General features: G+C 42.9%; 1 protein-coding gene across 3 annotated transcripts in view; it reads left to right on the top strand.

Annotated features, from left to right (window-relative positions):
* The window catches only part of MAPT (microtubule associated protein tau), a 1,132,093-nt gene that overhangs the window by 180,641 nt on the left and 932,956 nt on the right, over positions 1–18,496 (top strand). For all 3 annotated transcript variants that reach the window (XM_078645042.1, XM_078645040.1, XM_078645041.1), the window contains exon 2: positions 8,782–8,991. In XM_078645042.1, the coding sequence (XP_078501168.1) occupies positions 8,823–8,991 (169 nt within the window). In that variant the 5' untranslated portion in view covers positions 8,782–8,822. The remainder of the gene's footprint in view (positions 1–8,781; positions 8,992–18,496) is intronic.

The raw sequence follows: 18,496 nt of genomic DNA, 5'->3' as shown, positions 1-18,496 counted from the left end.
CATTAAACCTACACTAATGCCAGAGTTGGATTTAATGTAAAATGCACCCAGAGGACATCTTAGTGATGCCGCCTGAAAATCGACCAGCCCTGATGTGGTTCCTGAATGGCTGCCCGCCATTTTCCACCACCAGACAGGTTTCTGGACCTCTGGGTAGAGAGCCTCCGCTCTCTGGGTCCAGAAACAAAGCCCATCATGGGCAGAGGTGTCATGCCTCCTTCCCCAGGATGGGCTGGGTCCACGAAAGGGGAAGCTGCACAGGCTTGCCGCCTTTAGAAGCTGCCCCTGCCTTTTTCTGCCCCCTCAACTGGCTCCCACCGGTTCTGGCCCCCACTTTGAGTGGGAGAATCCACTGGAAATCCAAGCTAGGAAGAGAGGTGTGCCCACCTTTGCCAACCCCACCCCTCAGGTTGGGGAGGCAAGGTGAAGCACACATTTCAGTCCCCTCCATCTTGAAGATGAGGGTACTCTGCCAATTAGGAAGAGGCTCTTGCCCCCTCCCACTTGAGGGTGATAATAGGGGGTGTACCCACCCCAAGGAAGGGACCCATTTGACCCGACCTGCACACCCCTTTAATGCCCCTAAATTTAGTAATTAGGGGCGACCCTGAACCTTGCCTCCTCAGATTCGAGGAAGGAAGAACCAGGACCAGGACCAAAGAGCCGGGCTGACTTAGGAAGGAGAAGAGGACACCAACTGCCTTGGCCCAAGCCCTACCAGCCTGTCCCGTCTATGACCTGCCTACAGCAAGAACCCCAACGAGTCCAGCAGCCAGCAACCCAAAGAGTCTGGAGGACCTGCCCTGCAACCCTATTACAGACTCTGTCTCCCATGAGCGCCGAATTTGCTCAAACAAAGACTCACCTCCAGAATCTGGATTCCGGCGACTCCGCAATTCTGCACCACTCTTCACCTGAATCCCACAGCCCGAGTTCGAGTGGTCCAACACCCCAAGGAACTCTCCCCAGCGATCCTGACCTGGGATCTGGTGATCCCCGACCTCCGTCAAGTCTCAAGACGACGCCTGCAGCCTCGACCTGAAGGGTCCCCCCCAACCGTGACTGGAGCTGTTAAGGAAACCTGATACCAGAAGGCACCCCTGCACCAGACGCTCCACGGCCTTGGGTGGTCCACCCGACTGTGTCCAGGCATCCCCCATGATCCCATTACCGTCTCCAGCCAGTGGTCTCCTTCAAGAAGTCTCTCTGCCCGGCCCTGCAGCAACTTCGCAGATCCGAAGGTCTCCATTGCAAAGCACAGGGTCCCAGATGTCCGTTTTGCACCCTGTACACGGTCACCTCAGTGCCGCTGGCCGAAGGCCCCCTTAGCCCCATTGGCTAACATTGGGCCCCTGCAGTCTGCACCCTGCTGCCCCAGTGCCGCTGGTGGTGCAACTTGAGTGCCCATCTAGACCTTTGGGAGCCTTGGTCCTAACCCCCAAAACTCCTACTCGTAAGTCATGTACTTACCCAAGAAACCGCTAACACTTTTTGCCCATAAGAACCCATGTTAAAATATTTGGGGGCCTAAAATGTTTTAAGTGTTGACTGATGTTGTTATGGTGAAAAGAGAACTAAATTGCAAATGTATAAAAATGTAACCTTGTATTTTGAGATCTTAAGTTTTGGTATCCAGGCATACCACACCCCAGTACTCAAAGTAATCCCAAAGTTACTAAAAAGTAATCTGAAAGTAATTACTGTGTAATTTAAACTGTTTCCAAAGTAGACTAAATTTGGTTGGATGAGAGGCAATATATAGAAAACAAACATTTAGGCACATACAAATATGTAAACACAGGCAATTATAGATGAATTAATTTTGGGATATCTTTATTCTCTGTTGTGCTTCACAAGGATAAACATCCAATGCGTTTGCTTCTTCAGGGCAGTATATTATGTAAGGAAAGGCGTATTCAATAGCGGGTGTCTCCAAGAAAGACGATTTGAGATGAATCCTAATGCATTTACTATAAGCTCGTGGTAGAGCGAGAAAGAAGACCAGACGAAAGTGTAGCTGGCACTCCAATGTTCAGTCCACACTGGGTTCAGTATTTCTGGGGTGGTAGTTGCCAGTGACCGGATAACAGTTAATTAAGATTTTGAAGGCGGCATTTACCGCATGTTGAAACCCCGCTCCTGGTCCGGTCCGTTAGGGACGTCAATGGGTCTGGTCTGTAGAAGCAAGGACCGACCAAATTGTAATTCACTGTTATCCGGTCACTGGCAACTACCACGCCGGAAATACTGAACCCAGTGTGGACTGAACATTGGAGTGCCATCTACACTTTCGTCTGGTCTTCTTTCTCGCTCTACCACAAGCTTATAGTAAATGCATTACGATTCAACAACAGAGAATAAGGATATCCCAAAATTCATTCATCTATAATTGCCTGTGTTTGCATATTTGTATGTGCCTAAATGTTTGTTTTCTGTGTATTGCCTTTCATCCAACCAAATTTAGGGCCATATGTATCAACACATTTCCCCATAGACACAGAATGGACAAAACCCTTTGATACATCGGGCCCATAGTCTAGTTATTTTTTGTGATCTACAAGCAGCAGATCACTTGAGGTGGGCAATAGGATATACCATTGTGACTAGTTTGGTGGTGCAGTCACCTATGACCCAGCTGCTTCCTATCTCTTCTTTTCAGTTTCTAAAGCATATACAAATCTGTAATGATTGCAACTACAATCACAACTGCAATCACAACTGCATTTCCTTGAACAGTCTTGATTTTGAGAGAATATTTTACATACCTATGCCAAGTCCTGCTTGTTCTAAAATAAATAAAACAGAAGCAAGCTTTTTTTATACTTACCTAATTGGTCTGGATTATGTCTCTGAGTGTGTGTAATCAATCCTTGATTGAGTGAATACAAAGTAAATGCGGTTAACACACCCTCTGGATAAGCCTAACTGCTCGACCACACTACCATGAACAGAGCTGTTAATACATATCTAATTTAGCCTCTGCTATACCTCTGGTGACTCCCTAGACTCTGTGCACCCTATACCTCATTTTGGTATTGTATGCACAGACCTAACTTCCTACAGGTCCTGCAACTGTGCTTTCTTTACTACATTCATCATTCTTTTGACCAAATTCCCTCAAGTTTGGTCAAAAGAATCTCTCGGAGGGGGACACTAGGGAAACGTTGTTGTTGCTGGAGGACTCTCAGGCACTCTCGCTACATCAGCTCCTAATGACACGGGTTAGGGAGTCAGGTTTAATCTCTTTCTTGGCGTGACACACAGCACAGTTATGGGTGTGCACAGATAAACTGGTAATAAGACGGGCCCCATTCGCCAGGGACTTTCATTTCTGGGATCTTCCTGCATTCCCGGAGGAAACTATTTCAGTTTACATGACCATATGGCATGATGGGGGCTGTGATAGCTTAGGGGATCCCTTCCTCAGAGAGGAATTCATCTCCTGTGAGGCGACCCGGGATGCTTTTGCTTTGGGGCCGGGGCACGTCATTGAGTATGGCAGCCTTTCAGTGATCACTAGGGACATCTGCACCTCGTTTCCAGCAACCCCGCCCACGTCCCATACTTTTTGGGCCCTGCTGGAGATGGGTTGGGGGGCGATATCTGGTCACACACTTATATAGGGCCATGCTGGAGAACGGGATCCCTTTCCCGCAAGGACGGCCTGGAGTGGAGAATTGGGGATCGAGATAGAGGATTTGCCGTTGTATGTGCGGGTTGGTTCACCCTATTTGAAGTAATGCTAGATTAAAGCTTACTCACTTTCACTATCTCCATCAAACATATATGACACTCTGCAGGTTACACAGGATTGATCCCTCTGTGCCCCAAAGATGCCTTCAATGCAGTTATCCCACAGCGTCCTTTTTGCACTTTCCCTGGCAATGTCCCTTGATGCGTGCACTCTGGGACTGAGTGGTCCTAAGGGTGACGGTGGTGATTCCTTGTCCTCTAGACCCTGTCATGTGCTTATTGGGGGAAATCTGCAGGGGTAAGGATCAGAAAATGTCTTTCAAGTTTCTACTCCTTTTGGTTGTGGCCAAGTGTTGCATGTCAATTACTTGGATAGGTACGGCTGGCCCAAACCTGGAGCATTAGAAGCATGATGTGGTGGAATGGGCAGTGGCTGAGGACGTGAGATTGACAATGCAGGACGGACGATAAACTGTGCAAAGATCTTGACATTTGGCGGACTGTTGTCTACCTTCACACGTTTACGCACTTCATTTGTTTCTTTGACTGTCTGTGGACTTCTGTGACTAGCTTTTACATCTGATGCGATTAGTCACGAAGTGTAGTGCAACTCTGGAACTGTACCTTTCTGTACCAAGGTTTTATATGGCATTTGCTTTGATTACTTCTTGTTGTTAATCTTTATGCCTTCTGTCTTTCTTAATCATTAAAGAATGTTTAAAAAAAAAACCTAGGAAGGATCTGAAGCCAGGTTCATAGGTACAACAGTAGAGAAAGAGAGAGTGTCATCTATCTGGGAAAAGCGTCATCTCCTGTTGGCAAGCCATTAATCCTACAGCAAGACAGATACATTTTTGGGCTCCATGGCATCTTATATCTACAATGTCCCGAATGAAAGGCTGCACTTGACGCCCCTGCACCAGTGCCTAGACGATCAATGGTGTGAGAAGGAGAAGGATTGAGAAGACAGACTAAAGGCCAGATTTCAAGTTTGGTGGGCAGGGTACTATGTTGCAAACCCTTGGTCTGCCATCGACATTTAGAGATGAGCAGATCTTAAGTTTTGCATCTTCAGCGCCATTGTTGGCTCCGCTGATGGTAAAACTCCACTGAAGGCCAACAGAGTAGGTATTTATGATGGACAGCATAATATATTTGTTTTCCTCGTCCGTCACTCCCAGGAAAAACCTGGCTGTGAGGGACAGAAAAAAAATAACCCCCACACTGAGGGAGATATCTCTCAGGCAGATGGATTATTATTTTTTCTTTTTTCTGAAACAAACATATGCTTTAGTAGTTGATTTCTAAAAAATCAAACAATAATAACATTCGGTGAACAGCCTTCAAAAATGTCCACAAAACGTTTTGTCCATTGAAAGGAACCACCTTGTCAGCAGTTCCTTTCATTATGCAGAGGTGACTGTTGGACCAGCGGTCATCTCTATATTTGACCGGCAGTAATCTATCAGAATGGAGTGAGGTATTATTCTCCGCCACCCTGATGAACATAGTACCGTCTGTCAAACGACGGGGGCTCTGTTGACACAAAACTTAACGTCTAGCCATCTCTAAATGAGGTGGATGGACTGGGGTTTAATGGTCAGGGTACTACATCGCTTTCACAACAGAGTTAGCAGTCCACCAAACTGTAATTCGGGTCCTAAATGTAAACACTGTAGCAAACCAATTTCTCCGATGGTGGTCCCTTCCAAAAAGTGATAATGTTACAGTCAAAGACGTGTCTCTTGTCAGGATGGAAGGCTTATCTAGCTCATTCATCTATACAGAGACGAAGATTGTAAAAAAAAGCTCATATCAATTAAGCCACCTGGACCTGAAAGAAGCTCATCTGGATCTCAAGGCTTTTTTTCTATCCCTGTAGAAGAAAACAGTTCGGATTCAAACCGACAACACCACCACCATGCTTTACCTCAGTAAACAAGGATCAAAGCTGGCCCCGGGACATCTGGGAACCTCTCACATCGTAACTGCTGAAAGAAACCATAATTATCACCGACGCCAGCCTGGCAAACGAGCAAATTAATTGCCAAACGGAGGCTGCTGGATCCCAGATTATCAAAGTGGCCATCTAGATCACCTGCTGTGTAATTCTGTATACCTCTCATGGTGATGCCAGATCTAATGTACTGTGTCCCACACTCGAAACCTAGCATCCTTTTTGTACTTTATACACAGTATCATTGCATTTTTGCACTGTAAATGAAATGCCCACCAAGTATTGTTGGTACTGTAATACTAAAAATACCAATAAAAAGATTTCCCCCCAAAAAAAGGATAACGGCTGCTGTTCACTAAAGCATTGTTGATTTGGTATTGGACCCTAGACATGAATCTCCCGCTAACAGCAATGCACATCACAGAGATGATGAATAAGCAGACTGACTTCCTCTGTCCATATTACCAGGAAAGTCACAAGTGGGTCCTGGGCAACAAAGTCGTAAAATATGCCTTTAAAGACTGTCTTTAGGTCTCTTTGCAACTACCCTAAACAGAAACTGCCCAGACTTCACTTCCAGTTTACTAGAACTGAGATCACTAGGCTATGTCATTTTGATGTGTAGGTCAAGAGGATTTCTTTTCGCCTTTCCCCCAATCCCTCTCATACCCTCTATGGCAGTGAAACTACGAAGATCTCCAATGAACATGATCATAATAGGCAAGATTAGCTGCAGCAGTGGTGGTACCCAGACATTTTGCACATGTCTATCTGGACACCAAAACACTTTCATGCAATCCCAATCTGTTGGCCATACGATAAGAGCAAATACAACACAGAGCTTAACCTTATTGAATTTGGCAGCAGGGCTTCTGAAGTTGAACAACGTGGACATCAAAATCTTCCTACAGCATGTACAGAGATTTTAAAGGAAGTGAAATGTCCGTACACAAGAATCTTTTATTTATTAAATAGGAAAAGATTCAGCCTTTGGTCTCAGAAGAACAGGTTTGAGCATGGACATAAACATGTATCTGGCGCAAATTATGACCTAAAGAAAATATTTAAATCATATGAAATTTTTAAAGTTGTAGTTATTACAGATTTTTTCGAAGAACTCAAGAAAGTGTATCCACCAATCAGAAGACCATTTTCGCCATGGGAACGGAAAAACAATAAGCCCTCACTTTAAGCAGATTCTCAAGGCAACACTGTAGCATCATTCCTGGAAAGCAGCATTTCTAGTTGCCATTTCCTGTGCTTGAAGTGTGTGTGTGATTCAGGCTTTGTTGTTTGTAGACCCCTTACTGTATTCCATACTAAAAAAGAATGATGATCAGAACACAGTAGCTGCTCCTTCACTATGGCGGAGGGCATTGCCTCACTGCCCTTGTAGCAGTGCATTGCCCCACTGCCCTAGTAGCAGTGCAAGTGAAAAAATAAAATGATAATAACAGAAGTCATTATTATTTTATTTTTAGGATCCGCCAGGTTAGGACAGGACTTGTCTCCCATGATGTGGGGGAGGAGAAATCGCGACAGGCATGGTTCGCGGGTGGGGGACAGGGTTGTTGCGCGGGGAAGGGGATTGTGGGGGGGTTTGCACGCGCCGGGAGTTTAATAAAAAAAAACTTACCTCAAGGCCGGGTCCAATGTCTTCTCGGCTCCTGCCTCCGTCAGGAACAGGAAGCAGGCAGCCAGGCTCCCTCCCAATAACCAAACACAGCACTGCAAGCAATGTTGTGATTGGTTGGGACGGCGCCCAGCCCAGGGCTTATAGGATGGGCATGCTCTCCATGCAGGTTGCAATGCTTCCTGCACGGAGAAGGGCAGAGTGCGCATGATTGGTATTGTCGGCCTCAGAGGGCTGACCAAACAGTCTTTGCGCACTCAGGAGTGGGTACACCACACCTCCAAATGCTGAAAACACTATGCCCAGTATGCTTTGTGTGTTGTCAAAAGTCTAACTATGACAAAGGAAAGTGTGAGGTATGTAACTCGTTTAGACTTTGTGCCTTTGTGTATTTTCTCCCTGTTTGTTCCATCTCACTTTTTTTTTTAATCAGGTTGGAATGCTTTGGTGTGGTGGGCTGGTATCATGGAGCCAGTTTTGGGAAATATTTTTCCCACAAGGCTTTGTGCATAACATGAAGCGCCTTGAATTTGATTGTTGGCTGCAGCACCAGACTCCCACTGTGGAACGCTCGAATGGGGTTGGGCAATCCTGCTTCTGAGGTCTGGTCATAGTTTTGCTGCTTTCTTCTGTCTTTGTAACTTCAGTGTATGCTGTTTGGTGGCCCAGCATACTCTGTGTTGCAAAAGTCCAAGCAAGGCAGAACCGAGACCTTGATTAGGGCTATGTTTAGTTTTAATTGGAGTAGTGATATGACTTTTATGTGTGGGTTTAGCTGGTAGTTTGTATACTTCGCCGTAGAAACGTGGACCAGAATCGGAAATACAGCAGAGAATTCTTCACCTTTTGTCCTGTGGATGGGTGTTTCCCAGAGGTAAGTGGTAGGCATTGTGACAGTTAGCGTCATATCAATAGTACTTCCAGTTTTTCCGAGTTAGACAAATGAAGGTTCCTTTCATCTAGAGATATACATGCTTAAGGCATAGAGTGGCCTGAGTAAATGTCTTGCACTTAATGAAGTGAGATAGCCTACGCAAGAACCCCAACTTCTCATCTGTATGTAGAGGTTCCAAGCCACCATTACACTTGGGATTGAACAAGTCAATCTTTCAGGGTGCAGTGCTTCTGGCTAATTGCAATGAGTGTTCAAACAAGCTTCCTTCCCTAGACCCAAGTTATGGAAGCAAGCCTCAGTTTGTTTTGGTTACTTTGATGCATTGCATAGGGTGTTGTGCTGTGAGCATCTTCTATCACAGTTTCGGTCTGAATTTTACTCTCTATTGCCTGTCTGCTTTCTGCCCCTGTGGGTGAACCTCGTTTTCACTTGGTGCAGAGGGCAGTTGAGATGGGAAAGATGCATAGTGAGCAAGAAGCAAGTCTCACCTCAAGACAATGAGATAAAGCATTCCTCCACAAGAGGGGGAAGAAGATAGAGCATGTGCTCAGATGAAATAATAAATTATAATGCGGTGAACTTTTTTTCTTCTTTTATTTCCAGGCTGATATTTCCACAAAAAAGCTGAGCAGTAGAATTTCAGCATGATGGATGATAATTCTGGGAGTCAAGCTCAGCAGATCAATTCAGGAGAACATTATCAGTTAGGAAATGGGGAGTCTCTCAGGAAGGACATTACAGTACCATCTGCCTACACCCAGCAGAATTATGAAGACCATAGAGAAAGTGGTGAAATAAATCAGTATGGAGTCGGTAAGTTGTTTGAAGGACAACTGTATGAAAGATTGAATGTCTCAACCTATTATAAATGTGAAGCAAAATTTTCAAGCCTGTGCTGAGTCACGTGTGTGTGTGTGTGTGTGTGTATATATATATATATATATATATATATGTATAACGCTATAGTTAAATGACTGCAAACTCAACGCCCTAAAATTCCCTAGTTATGTTTATCGCAAAAGCCATAACTCGCACATCAGCCATTCAAACCATAACACTCACACCAAATGCAATATTCATCAATACACAATATTTATACTTATTTATTTATAAGTAAGTGTACCTGGCAGCAATGCATCATATATCTGTCACATTGCTGCCCAGTGTTTACCTGCAACTGTCCACACCATGCACAGACGGGGCATTTTTTTCATGCCATGCCCAACTTATGGCCTGGACTGCGCTAATTGTACTGTGATTAGTCACATAGTGTTCTTTGGTAAATAGGTAGCATTAGTCCGGAAAGGTAGCTTTGTAGTTGTTGAGTCCAGCAGCAGGTGAAAGCTGTCAAACTTGGTATTTGTCTTCTGATGTTTAGATGATTCTGAGAAAAGAACCTTGAGCAAGCCTATGAATTACATTTCCCAGATGGTGGATTGTACAGAGAACTATATTGGAGGTTCGCAATCTAAGATAAAGTAGAAGTCTTTCCTGTATTGTCCGTTCTTGTTTAAAGTATATATCAAGGAGCCACAAGGACAAGATGCATTGCAGTGTATTCATTAAATATTTTATGGCATATGCTTTGCCCACTTGTTCTCTATTTTTGTCCCTGAGCTTTGCTTCTTGCAGATAGATTCCATTTGTATCCTTCAAGGAGGTCTTTTTACCTTCGTGTTTTTACTTCTAACTGGAGTTGGTTTCCCCGACTTGTGGTACAAAACACTGAAGGCTCCATAGAAACTGCTGGAGCAGAATAACGGTGTGCTTTATTGCAAGCCTCCAACAAATTTGGAGAGTGCAAAATACAAAAAAAAAGAAAGAACATTGAAATGTTTCGGCTGAACGCCTTCCACTGGGCCTAGGTTGCCATCATGATAGACATCATGTAGTCCTTCATCATTTTCATTGACCCAGGAAACATTAGAATGTTCAGTACCCGACATTGTGACCCATCTCTGCCTTCATTTGATCTCATTACCATTCACCAATATCCCATAGTGATAGGTTCCATTGAATACACCAATTAGGCAATATTAAATACCTTCAGACATAATTTAAAAGAACAATTGTTTCTTTACCTTTTTCAAATTTGAACTACATATCTTTTTTATGCCCATTTTCTATGTCTGTGCCCTTTTATCCATCCTACCATTCCCCTAATACACTGTGGGGAATACATCTCTCACGGTACAACTTCATGTCGTCATGACGGGATTTTCAACACAGTCAGTTACTTTCAGGGTCTGTATAGCCTACTATAATTTTCCACTCCCTTCATTAGTGGGTGGAAACTGCAACAGTTAATCCAAATATCAGGAATGTACATCTGCAATTTACTATACAGTCGGCATATTCAGAGTTAGGTATGTGTAACATTTTCATAATTGATCTCCTCGCACATTACATCCATAAAATCAAAAAGGTGTTTATCAGGTTACATTTATAAGTGATGTGTGCCCATCCAATGATGAGATCTGCATGATATATATTACACATTCTTCAAAGTGCATTTAAGGCTAAGTCCGTATTTCACCTATCCATTCAGCTATTCCACATACACCCTTCATAGATTATCATCCATTACTGGTTATGATCACTATATTACATATTGCAGTGATAATGTGAAGTGCTTATTATTACTTGATAATATCAATGTATATGTATTGCACATTTCTCTCAATGTAGACAATCACACTAAAGTGACGTGTGCCCGTTACAAGGACCCATCCGCGTTATATGTACTGCACATTGTCCTTAGCATCATCATGTCCCGGTTCAGGTTATTTGTGCAAATATGTATACGTCTCCACACTGAGGGGTACAGCCATGAGTGTAATCACAGTACATATAGCAATTTCATGATGTGTGCTCAAAACAATCAACAACAGACTTGTTCGGTTGGTTTGGGGCAAGTGCTGTGGGAAAATACTGCCAAATAGGACATTTATTTAAATCTTGTATCCAATACTAAATTGCAGCACAAGTGAATAAGGGGTGAAGGGTGAGACATCCCCCAACCAAGAGCGTGCCAGTAGGCGTGTTTGCAGAGTGGTAGAGAAAGGGGGCATGGCCTGCGACCGGATGTATGATGTTACAACGCATACTTTTACAACGCATACCGTTACAACGCATTTTTTACAACGCAAAAACTTTTACAACGCATACCATTACAACGCATGTTTTTACAACGCAAGTATTTTTACAACGCATGCCATTACAACGTAAGTATTGGTAAGTATATAATATATTTTTTTAAATTAATTGTAATTAATATAATTTAATTTAATTTAATTTATTTAATTTAATTTTTTTACCCTGTACCCCTGTACCCCCAAAACCCAAATTAACCCAGAAACCTAAAAATACCCCTGTACCCCAAAAACCCAAAACTGTCCCTGAACCCAAAAAATACCCCTGTATCCCATAAACCCAAAACTGTCCCTGAACCCTAAAAATACCCCTGTACCCAAAAACTGAAAACTAACCCTGAACCCTAAAAATACCCCTGTACCCAAAAACTGAAAACTGACCCTGAACCCTAAAAATACCCCTTTACCCAAAAACTGAAAACTGACCCTGAACCCTAAAAATACCCCTTTACCCAAAAACTGAAAACTGACCCTGAACCCTAAAAATACCCTTTTACCCAAAAACTGAAAACTGACCCTGAACCCTAAAAATACCCTTTTACCCAAAAACTGAAAACTGACCCTGAACCCTAAAAATACCCCTTTACCCAAAAACTGAAAACTGACCCTGAACCCTAAAAATACCCCTTTACCCAAAAACTGAAAACTGACCCTGAACCCTAAAAATACCCCTTTACCCAAAAACTGAAAACTGACCCTGAACCCTAAAAATACCCCTTTACCCAAAAACTGAAAACTGACCCTGAACCCTAAAAATACCCCTTTACCCAAAAACTGAAAACTGACCCTGAACCCTAAAAATACCCCTTTACCCAAAAACTGAAAACTGACCCTGAACCCTAAAAATACCCCTTTACCCAAAAACTGAAAACTGACCCTAAACCCTAAAAATACCCCTTTACCCAAAAACTGAAAACTGACCCTAAACCCTAAAAATACCCCTTTACCCAAAAGCTGAAAACGTAAAAAAAAAACAAACATATAAAATATTAAACATAATTATATACTTACCAATACTTACGTTGTAATGGCATGCGTTGTAAAAGTACTTGCGTTGTAAAAACATGCGTTGTAATGGTATGCGTTGTAAAAGTTTTTGCGTTGTAAAAAATGCGTTGTAATGGTAGTGCGTTGTAAAAGTTGCGTTGTAAATGTTGTTTACCCCTGCGACCACCTCTCAGCAATCCCTCCAACCATGAGGGCACCAGGAGGCGCAATTGCAGACTAGTGAAGAAAGGGGGCATGGCCTATCTATCAGACCTCAGCAATCCTGCTGTGTGGGACTTACTGGAGGTAACAGGTGGGGTAGTTGGCCCACAAGGACATCCTTGGGCCAACTGCCTCTCTTTTTTTTTTTTTTTTTTTTTATTGTTAATAAAAGTGAACATTGGACATTTTCAAGGTGTACATTGTACGCATCAATCGTGCACAATTAATATGAAATACATAGCGGCCATTTCGCTTGATCATGAAGAAGCAACATTATCACAACAAAGATTTCTATACATCACAAGCCTTCACCTCCGAGATTATCCCATCCTCCCTCCCTATCAATCCGAATCAATATCACTCTCCATCTGAGGTGGTTCACAAACATACCCTCTGTATTCATTCCAGGCTTCCCAAATTTTCCCCCATTTTCTCGGACACTTCCTGTTTAAGTATACCGCCTTTTCGGCAACCATCCCCAGGCCTAGGCCACATTTCGTTTAGCGTACACAATCCCCAACGTTGCCCAGTCCTGTATCAGTCTAGCGTGTTCGAGCGATCACGAAAACAGATTCGCTGCCGATCTCCACCCGTAAGGACAAATATGCCAACCATGGTTTGATCATACGGAGGACCAAATCGCAACACAGCTACCTGATACTAGAACCTTTTGAACAGAACTTCCATACAGAATATTACTAAGCATACACAGAGTAATCCCCTGAGGAAGGGCGTGGCCCGAAATGCATCGGGATTTGCTATCATGTGTAACAATGCTTCGCTGATTAAGATATCTTGAATACCAACTGTCCAGTGATTTATGTTAAACCAAGAACATATTGAGAGTTTAATAAACTGTGAATGTTGGACTAACACCACCGTGTGTTGAAAAAAACTTTTTTCTACAGAATAAGACCCAGTGGTCCCCCCTCAGTAGTGCTCGAAGGTGCTCTCTCCCAAGCGGGGGAGCTATGTATTAGTTCTCTTGGATTCCTCACTGCCTGGCCAGACAGTGATTACCTCCGAGCACACTACAGAACTTAAAATCTGCGCAAATTTATCGTTTTGAATAAGCTGTGCGAGTTCCATCCACTGATTGAGTATTCGCCCTTGGTGTTTAAACAGTACTATTTCCTTCATACTATAGAGTTGAACTCTAATATTTCCTTCATACTATATTTGTAAACTCTTCTATTTCCTTTATAGAAGTTGTGAATAGTTAGACATGTGCAGAAATGCTTGCAACATATTTACCTGCTCTCCAGGACTGTTTGTTATAACTAAAATATGTTTGTTATGCTACGTTAATAATAACACTGATATCTGTGAGTTCTATCATTGTATTCATTATATGAAGTAAAATAATAACGAAGATAAGGTCTTTTACAACACATCACATTTCTAGATCCAGTAAAAACCCAGGTATCATGTTATAGTGTAGAGAGAGAGAGACTTTGTGCCAGACCGATATCGTAGACGAGGTCACGCTAGATTTCAATAAGCATATTAGAATTGTTTTTGTCATTCTATTTATCCATAACTTGCTTCACTTAGTATCCAGATTTTGTGTGGGTACCATTCACATTTTATGCACTAGGCTAGGATTTTAAAATAAATGTTTTAAAATACATATCCTGCTTCTCAGTGCTGTTTTGAGTGTTACTCATTTACGAAAGGAGTTCCATTGTTGTCCCAGAATATATCCAATGGGACTGATTGTTATCAGTAAACTCTTCAGCTCAACATTGTTCAGTGGGTTGCGTAAGGGTTGCAGTCCAGCTGGAGATCTGATCCGGGGTGGCACCTTGACTAAGTCGTTGGTGCCTTCCCGGACAGAAAGCCAAACCCTGCAACTCTAGGGGGGTTCCATACAAAACATATTAACAGGAGCAAAACAGGTAAACCTGGGAAAATTAAAAGGGACAGAAAACACCAAACATGGATAAAATAAAAAACAACAGTTCAATCTAGTATGTAAGTGAACTGCCAGTGCAACTACTTGACATGTTGCCAGGCGATGCCTCTTAGTCTTAGTGGGTGTAAATTGAGCATTACCGCTCTTCACCCGGAATTGACTCAAAACTAGGAAGTAAGTAACTAATGTTGTACTGAAGTTAGCTAAGAAGTGATGGATAGAATGCTTGAATTAATCTCGGCCACTGGAAATTACTCGGACCACATCCCACCCCATTGTTAATTTGCACACCATGCCACCTCAGTTTGGACCCATCCATATGCAAATGAGTCTTGATCATGTCCAACGGGAATAGTCTAGCTCAAACTGCTAGGCCAGGTCCTCACTGAAACGAACACAACAGTCTCTAACCTTCAATATGGCTTCAGGGAGAAGAGAAGCACCCTAGATCAGTGCCTGAATCTACAGCTCCTGATAAATAAATATACAGTGCCAAAGAAGGGTCTCTTTATAAGGGTTTTATGGACCTTTCCTTGGCCTTCGACCTGGTTAATCGGGCGAAACTTCGGTCAATTTTGTTGGATATAGGCATTGACCCTAGGTTAACAACACAAAAAGAGAAGACCAGGTCAAAAATGGTGTGTTGTCCTGACTGGTGCAGGAGGATCACGCGGATACGTGTGTGGAAAAGTGTGTCACAATAGGCTTGAAAGGTCCTATCAGACCGCCCTCGTGGCGGCATATCATCATGTGGGAAAAGGACAATTGCTACCGTGTATCGCCCGTGCCATCTGGAGACGGCAGGGAATTAGAAAACGGTGCATTCAGCCACAATTGTGCGCAACCTACAGTACAGAAAAAAATGCAGTGCTTAAAGAAAAAGTGCTTGATTAAAAATGACTACCTAGACTGAATTTTTTTTTTCTTTTTAAGAATAAGTGTAGGTGTCAAGATTAAAACCTGCGCCTAGTAGTGAGAATGTGGGACTACATTATGGCGCTGTGCAGTATGGTCGACTAGTTTCAGCTAGATGGAGTGTTTCTCCAGCTTCCATCAGGACCTTGTAAGGTGGTCAGCTACTGCAAATAATGTGAAAAGGTATAAACACATTAGCTACACACAACAGCGTGCAATGTACTTCAGGAAGACAAATATCTCCCAGATACTTAAACCTCAGTATCCAATGCAGGCAGGAGAGGAATCTTCTTCCTGTCAAAAAGGCAAAAAATACCATGTATCCATTAACACACAAGAGTCAGCATAACCCAGAAACCACCATCAAAACAAACCACACCTGCGAGAACAATTTGCGTTCCGCATTAGAAATAAGCATTTTAGCTTAATCACGAGGAGGCATTTCCTCCTGGTGATACTCACCCAGCTTTATGTGGGTGAAGACCTCACCTCACCCGGCAACCGCTCGGGAAGTTGAGGCCTCGCAGGTGTGGTTTGTTTTGATGGTGGTTTCTGGGTTATGCTGACTCTTGTGTGTTAATGGATACATGGTATTTTTTGCCTTTTTGACAGGAAGAAGATTCCTCTCCTGCCTGCATTGGATACTGAGGTTTAAGTATCTGGGAGATATTTGTCTTCCTGAAGTACATTGCACGCTGTTGTGTGTAGCTAATGTGTTTATACCTTTTCACATTATTTGCAGTAGCTGACCACCTTACAAGGTCCTGATGAAAGCTGGAGAAACACTCCATCTAGCTGAAACTAGTCGACCATACTGCACAGCGCCATAATGTAGTCCCACATTCTCACTACTAGGCGCAGGTTTTAATCTTGACACCTACACTTATTCTTAAAAATTTTTTTTTTTTTCAGTCTAGGTAGTCATTTTTAATCAAGCACTTTTTCTTTAAGCACTGCATTTTTTTCTGTACTGTAGGTTGCGCACAATTGTGGCTGAATGCACCGTTTTCTAATTCCCTGCCGTCTCCAGATGGCACGGGCGATACACGGTAGCAATTGTCCTTTTCCTACATGATGATATGCCGCCACGAGGGCGGTCTGATGGGACCTTTCAAGCCTATTGTGACACACTTTTCCACACACGTATCCGCGTGATCCTCCTGCACCAGTCAGGACAACACACCATTTTTGACCTGGTCTTCTCTTTTTGTGTTGTTAACCTTAAGTGCAGGGGCATGAGGTGACAGGTCGTTAAATTATTACCCCTTTTGACCCTCTGAAAATTTGTGTTTTGAGTATAGGCATTGACCCACCTTTGGTTAATTTTTTAGCTGTTTTACATCAGGGTCTTTTAGCGTCGGTCAGGGTTACACGGGATGGTAGATGCACCAGTCACTTTAGCTCTAAGAGGGGCGTCAGGCAAGGTTGTATCCTGGCCCCCCTCCTTTTTACTTTGTATATCAATGCCCTGGAGAAGTTCCTAGGGGGGCCACCTTGGATGTACCGCATATAGGAGATTCAGTAATCCCGGTTCTCCTATAGGTGGACGACGCAGTTTTACTGGCCCGTACTGGCCTTGGTCTCCAGAGGCTGTTGGACTCCTTTGGGGATTTCATGGGCTCCTTGGACTTGAAAGTAAACATTAAGAAGTCACATGTCATGGTGGTTGGTAAACACTGTAGGAAATCGAAGTTAAAATCCTTTTTTTGTAATGGTGCCGAGGTAACTAAGGTGCCCGTTTTTACATATCTAGGGGTCCTCTTCGATGAAAGAGGTACCTGGGGACCTCAACAGAAGCTCAAAAGTAATGCTGTAGACAGGTTTACCTCAGCACTCATGGGTTTTGCTAAGCATCTGGGGGCAAGACCAATGGAGGCCCTTTTGAAAATGTATAAATCTAAATGTTTGTCCATAGCTACGTATGGTGCCTCTTTATGGGGTTACACATCGCAGGAGAAGATCCAAGTTGCGGAAAACAAGTTTTTAAGATCTCTTCTTGCAGTACCCCAGTCTACTCCAACCTTTTCCTTACATACGGAATTAGGGTTAGGATATGTTACGGATCAGTTGAAAGTTGCCCCACTGATCTGCTAGGTAAAGACTTGGTTAAATCAAGAAATCACATTTAACCATCTGATCCTAAGTGATTGTGTATCTATGGATAAAGCTAACAGGGTCCCCTGGCTTGTGTACGTAAGATCAATGTTCACAAAATTAGGGCGCCCCGAGATCTGCACTTCATCGGACTGTATTAAAAGGGAGGATGTAAGCTGGACAAAGACTAGTTTTTTAAATATGCTAACATTGGAACGTGAGGAGCAGGAGCTAAAGAAACCATGTGTAAAAGCCAATTATGTTTTATTAACTACTCCCTCACTTGAGCCGTATTTAAAAATAGTAACTAGATCTTTTCATCGCCAACTTTTGATTAGATTTTGATTTAATTTAATTCATTTAACCCTCAGCGTTTTTCCTACTTGGGGCAAACCTGAAAATTCTAACCCATGCCACTGTGATAACTTTTCTACACAAGACACTTAGCACTTTGTTATGTTTTGTGAGTACTACTTTGACATGCGGAAAAAACTTTTTGTACCTATTCTAAGAGAGGCGGGTTTTTTACAAGTCAGGCCCGCTCTTACTTATTTGCAGATTTTAGCTAGCACTCGCGACATTTTCTGTGTTGCTAGTTTTCTGGTGGCTGCTGTACGGAACAAATCTAAAAGATTAGCCACCCTAAACCACCCAGTCTGATTTTATCTGTATTTTAATATGTAATCATGGGTTTTCATTGTATATTGTATATTGATTGTTATTATTGATTGTATATATATGAAATGTTTTTATCTTGTCTTTTATGATTTTAAGTAATAGAATAAAGTGTTTTGACTGACTGACTGACTGAACACAAGCAACCTAAGATTGGGTTTGCCGTAGTTAGGGCTCATCAGCCATGTATAGTTTGGTTCCAGGGACACAATGTGCATGGGACCCCTGTCTGGGCATACCCTTCCCACTTAGGGAAACACGCTAAAGTATACAAAAAAGTGATGGATGAAGTGCTTGAATTGATCTCATCCGCTAATAATTACTCATGCCGTATCTCAGTCCATTGTTATAACACCAG

Source organism: Lissotriton helveticus, chromosome 5_1 (assembly GCF_964261635.1).
Source record: "Lissotriton helveticus chromosome 5_1, aLisHel1.1, whole genome shotgun sequence".
Taxonomy (NCBI): domain Eukaryota; kingdom Metazoa; phylum Chordata; class Amphibia; order Caudata; family Salamandridae; genus Lissotriton; species Lissotriton helveticus.
This window is presented reverse-complemented; position numbering and strand designations above follow the sequence as displayed.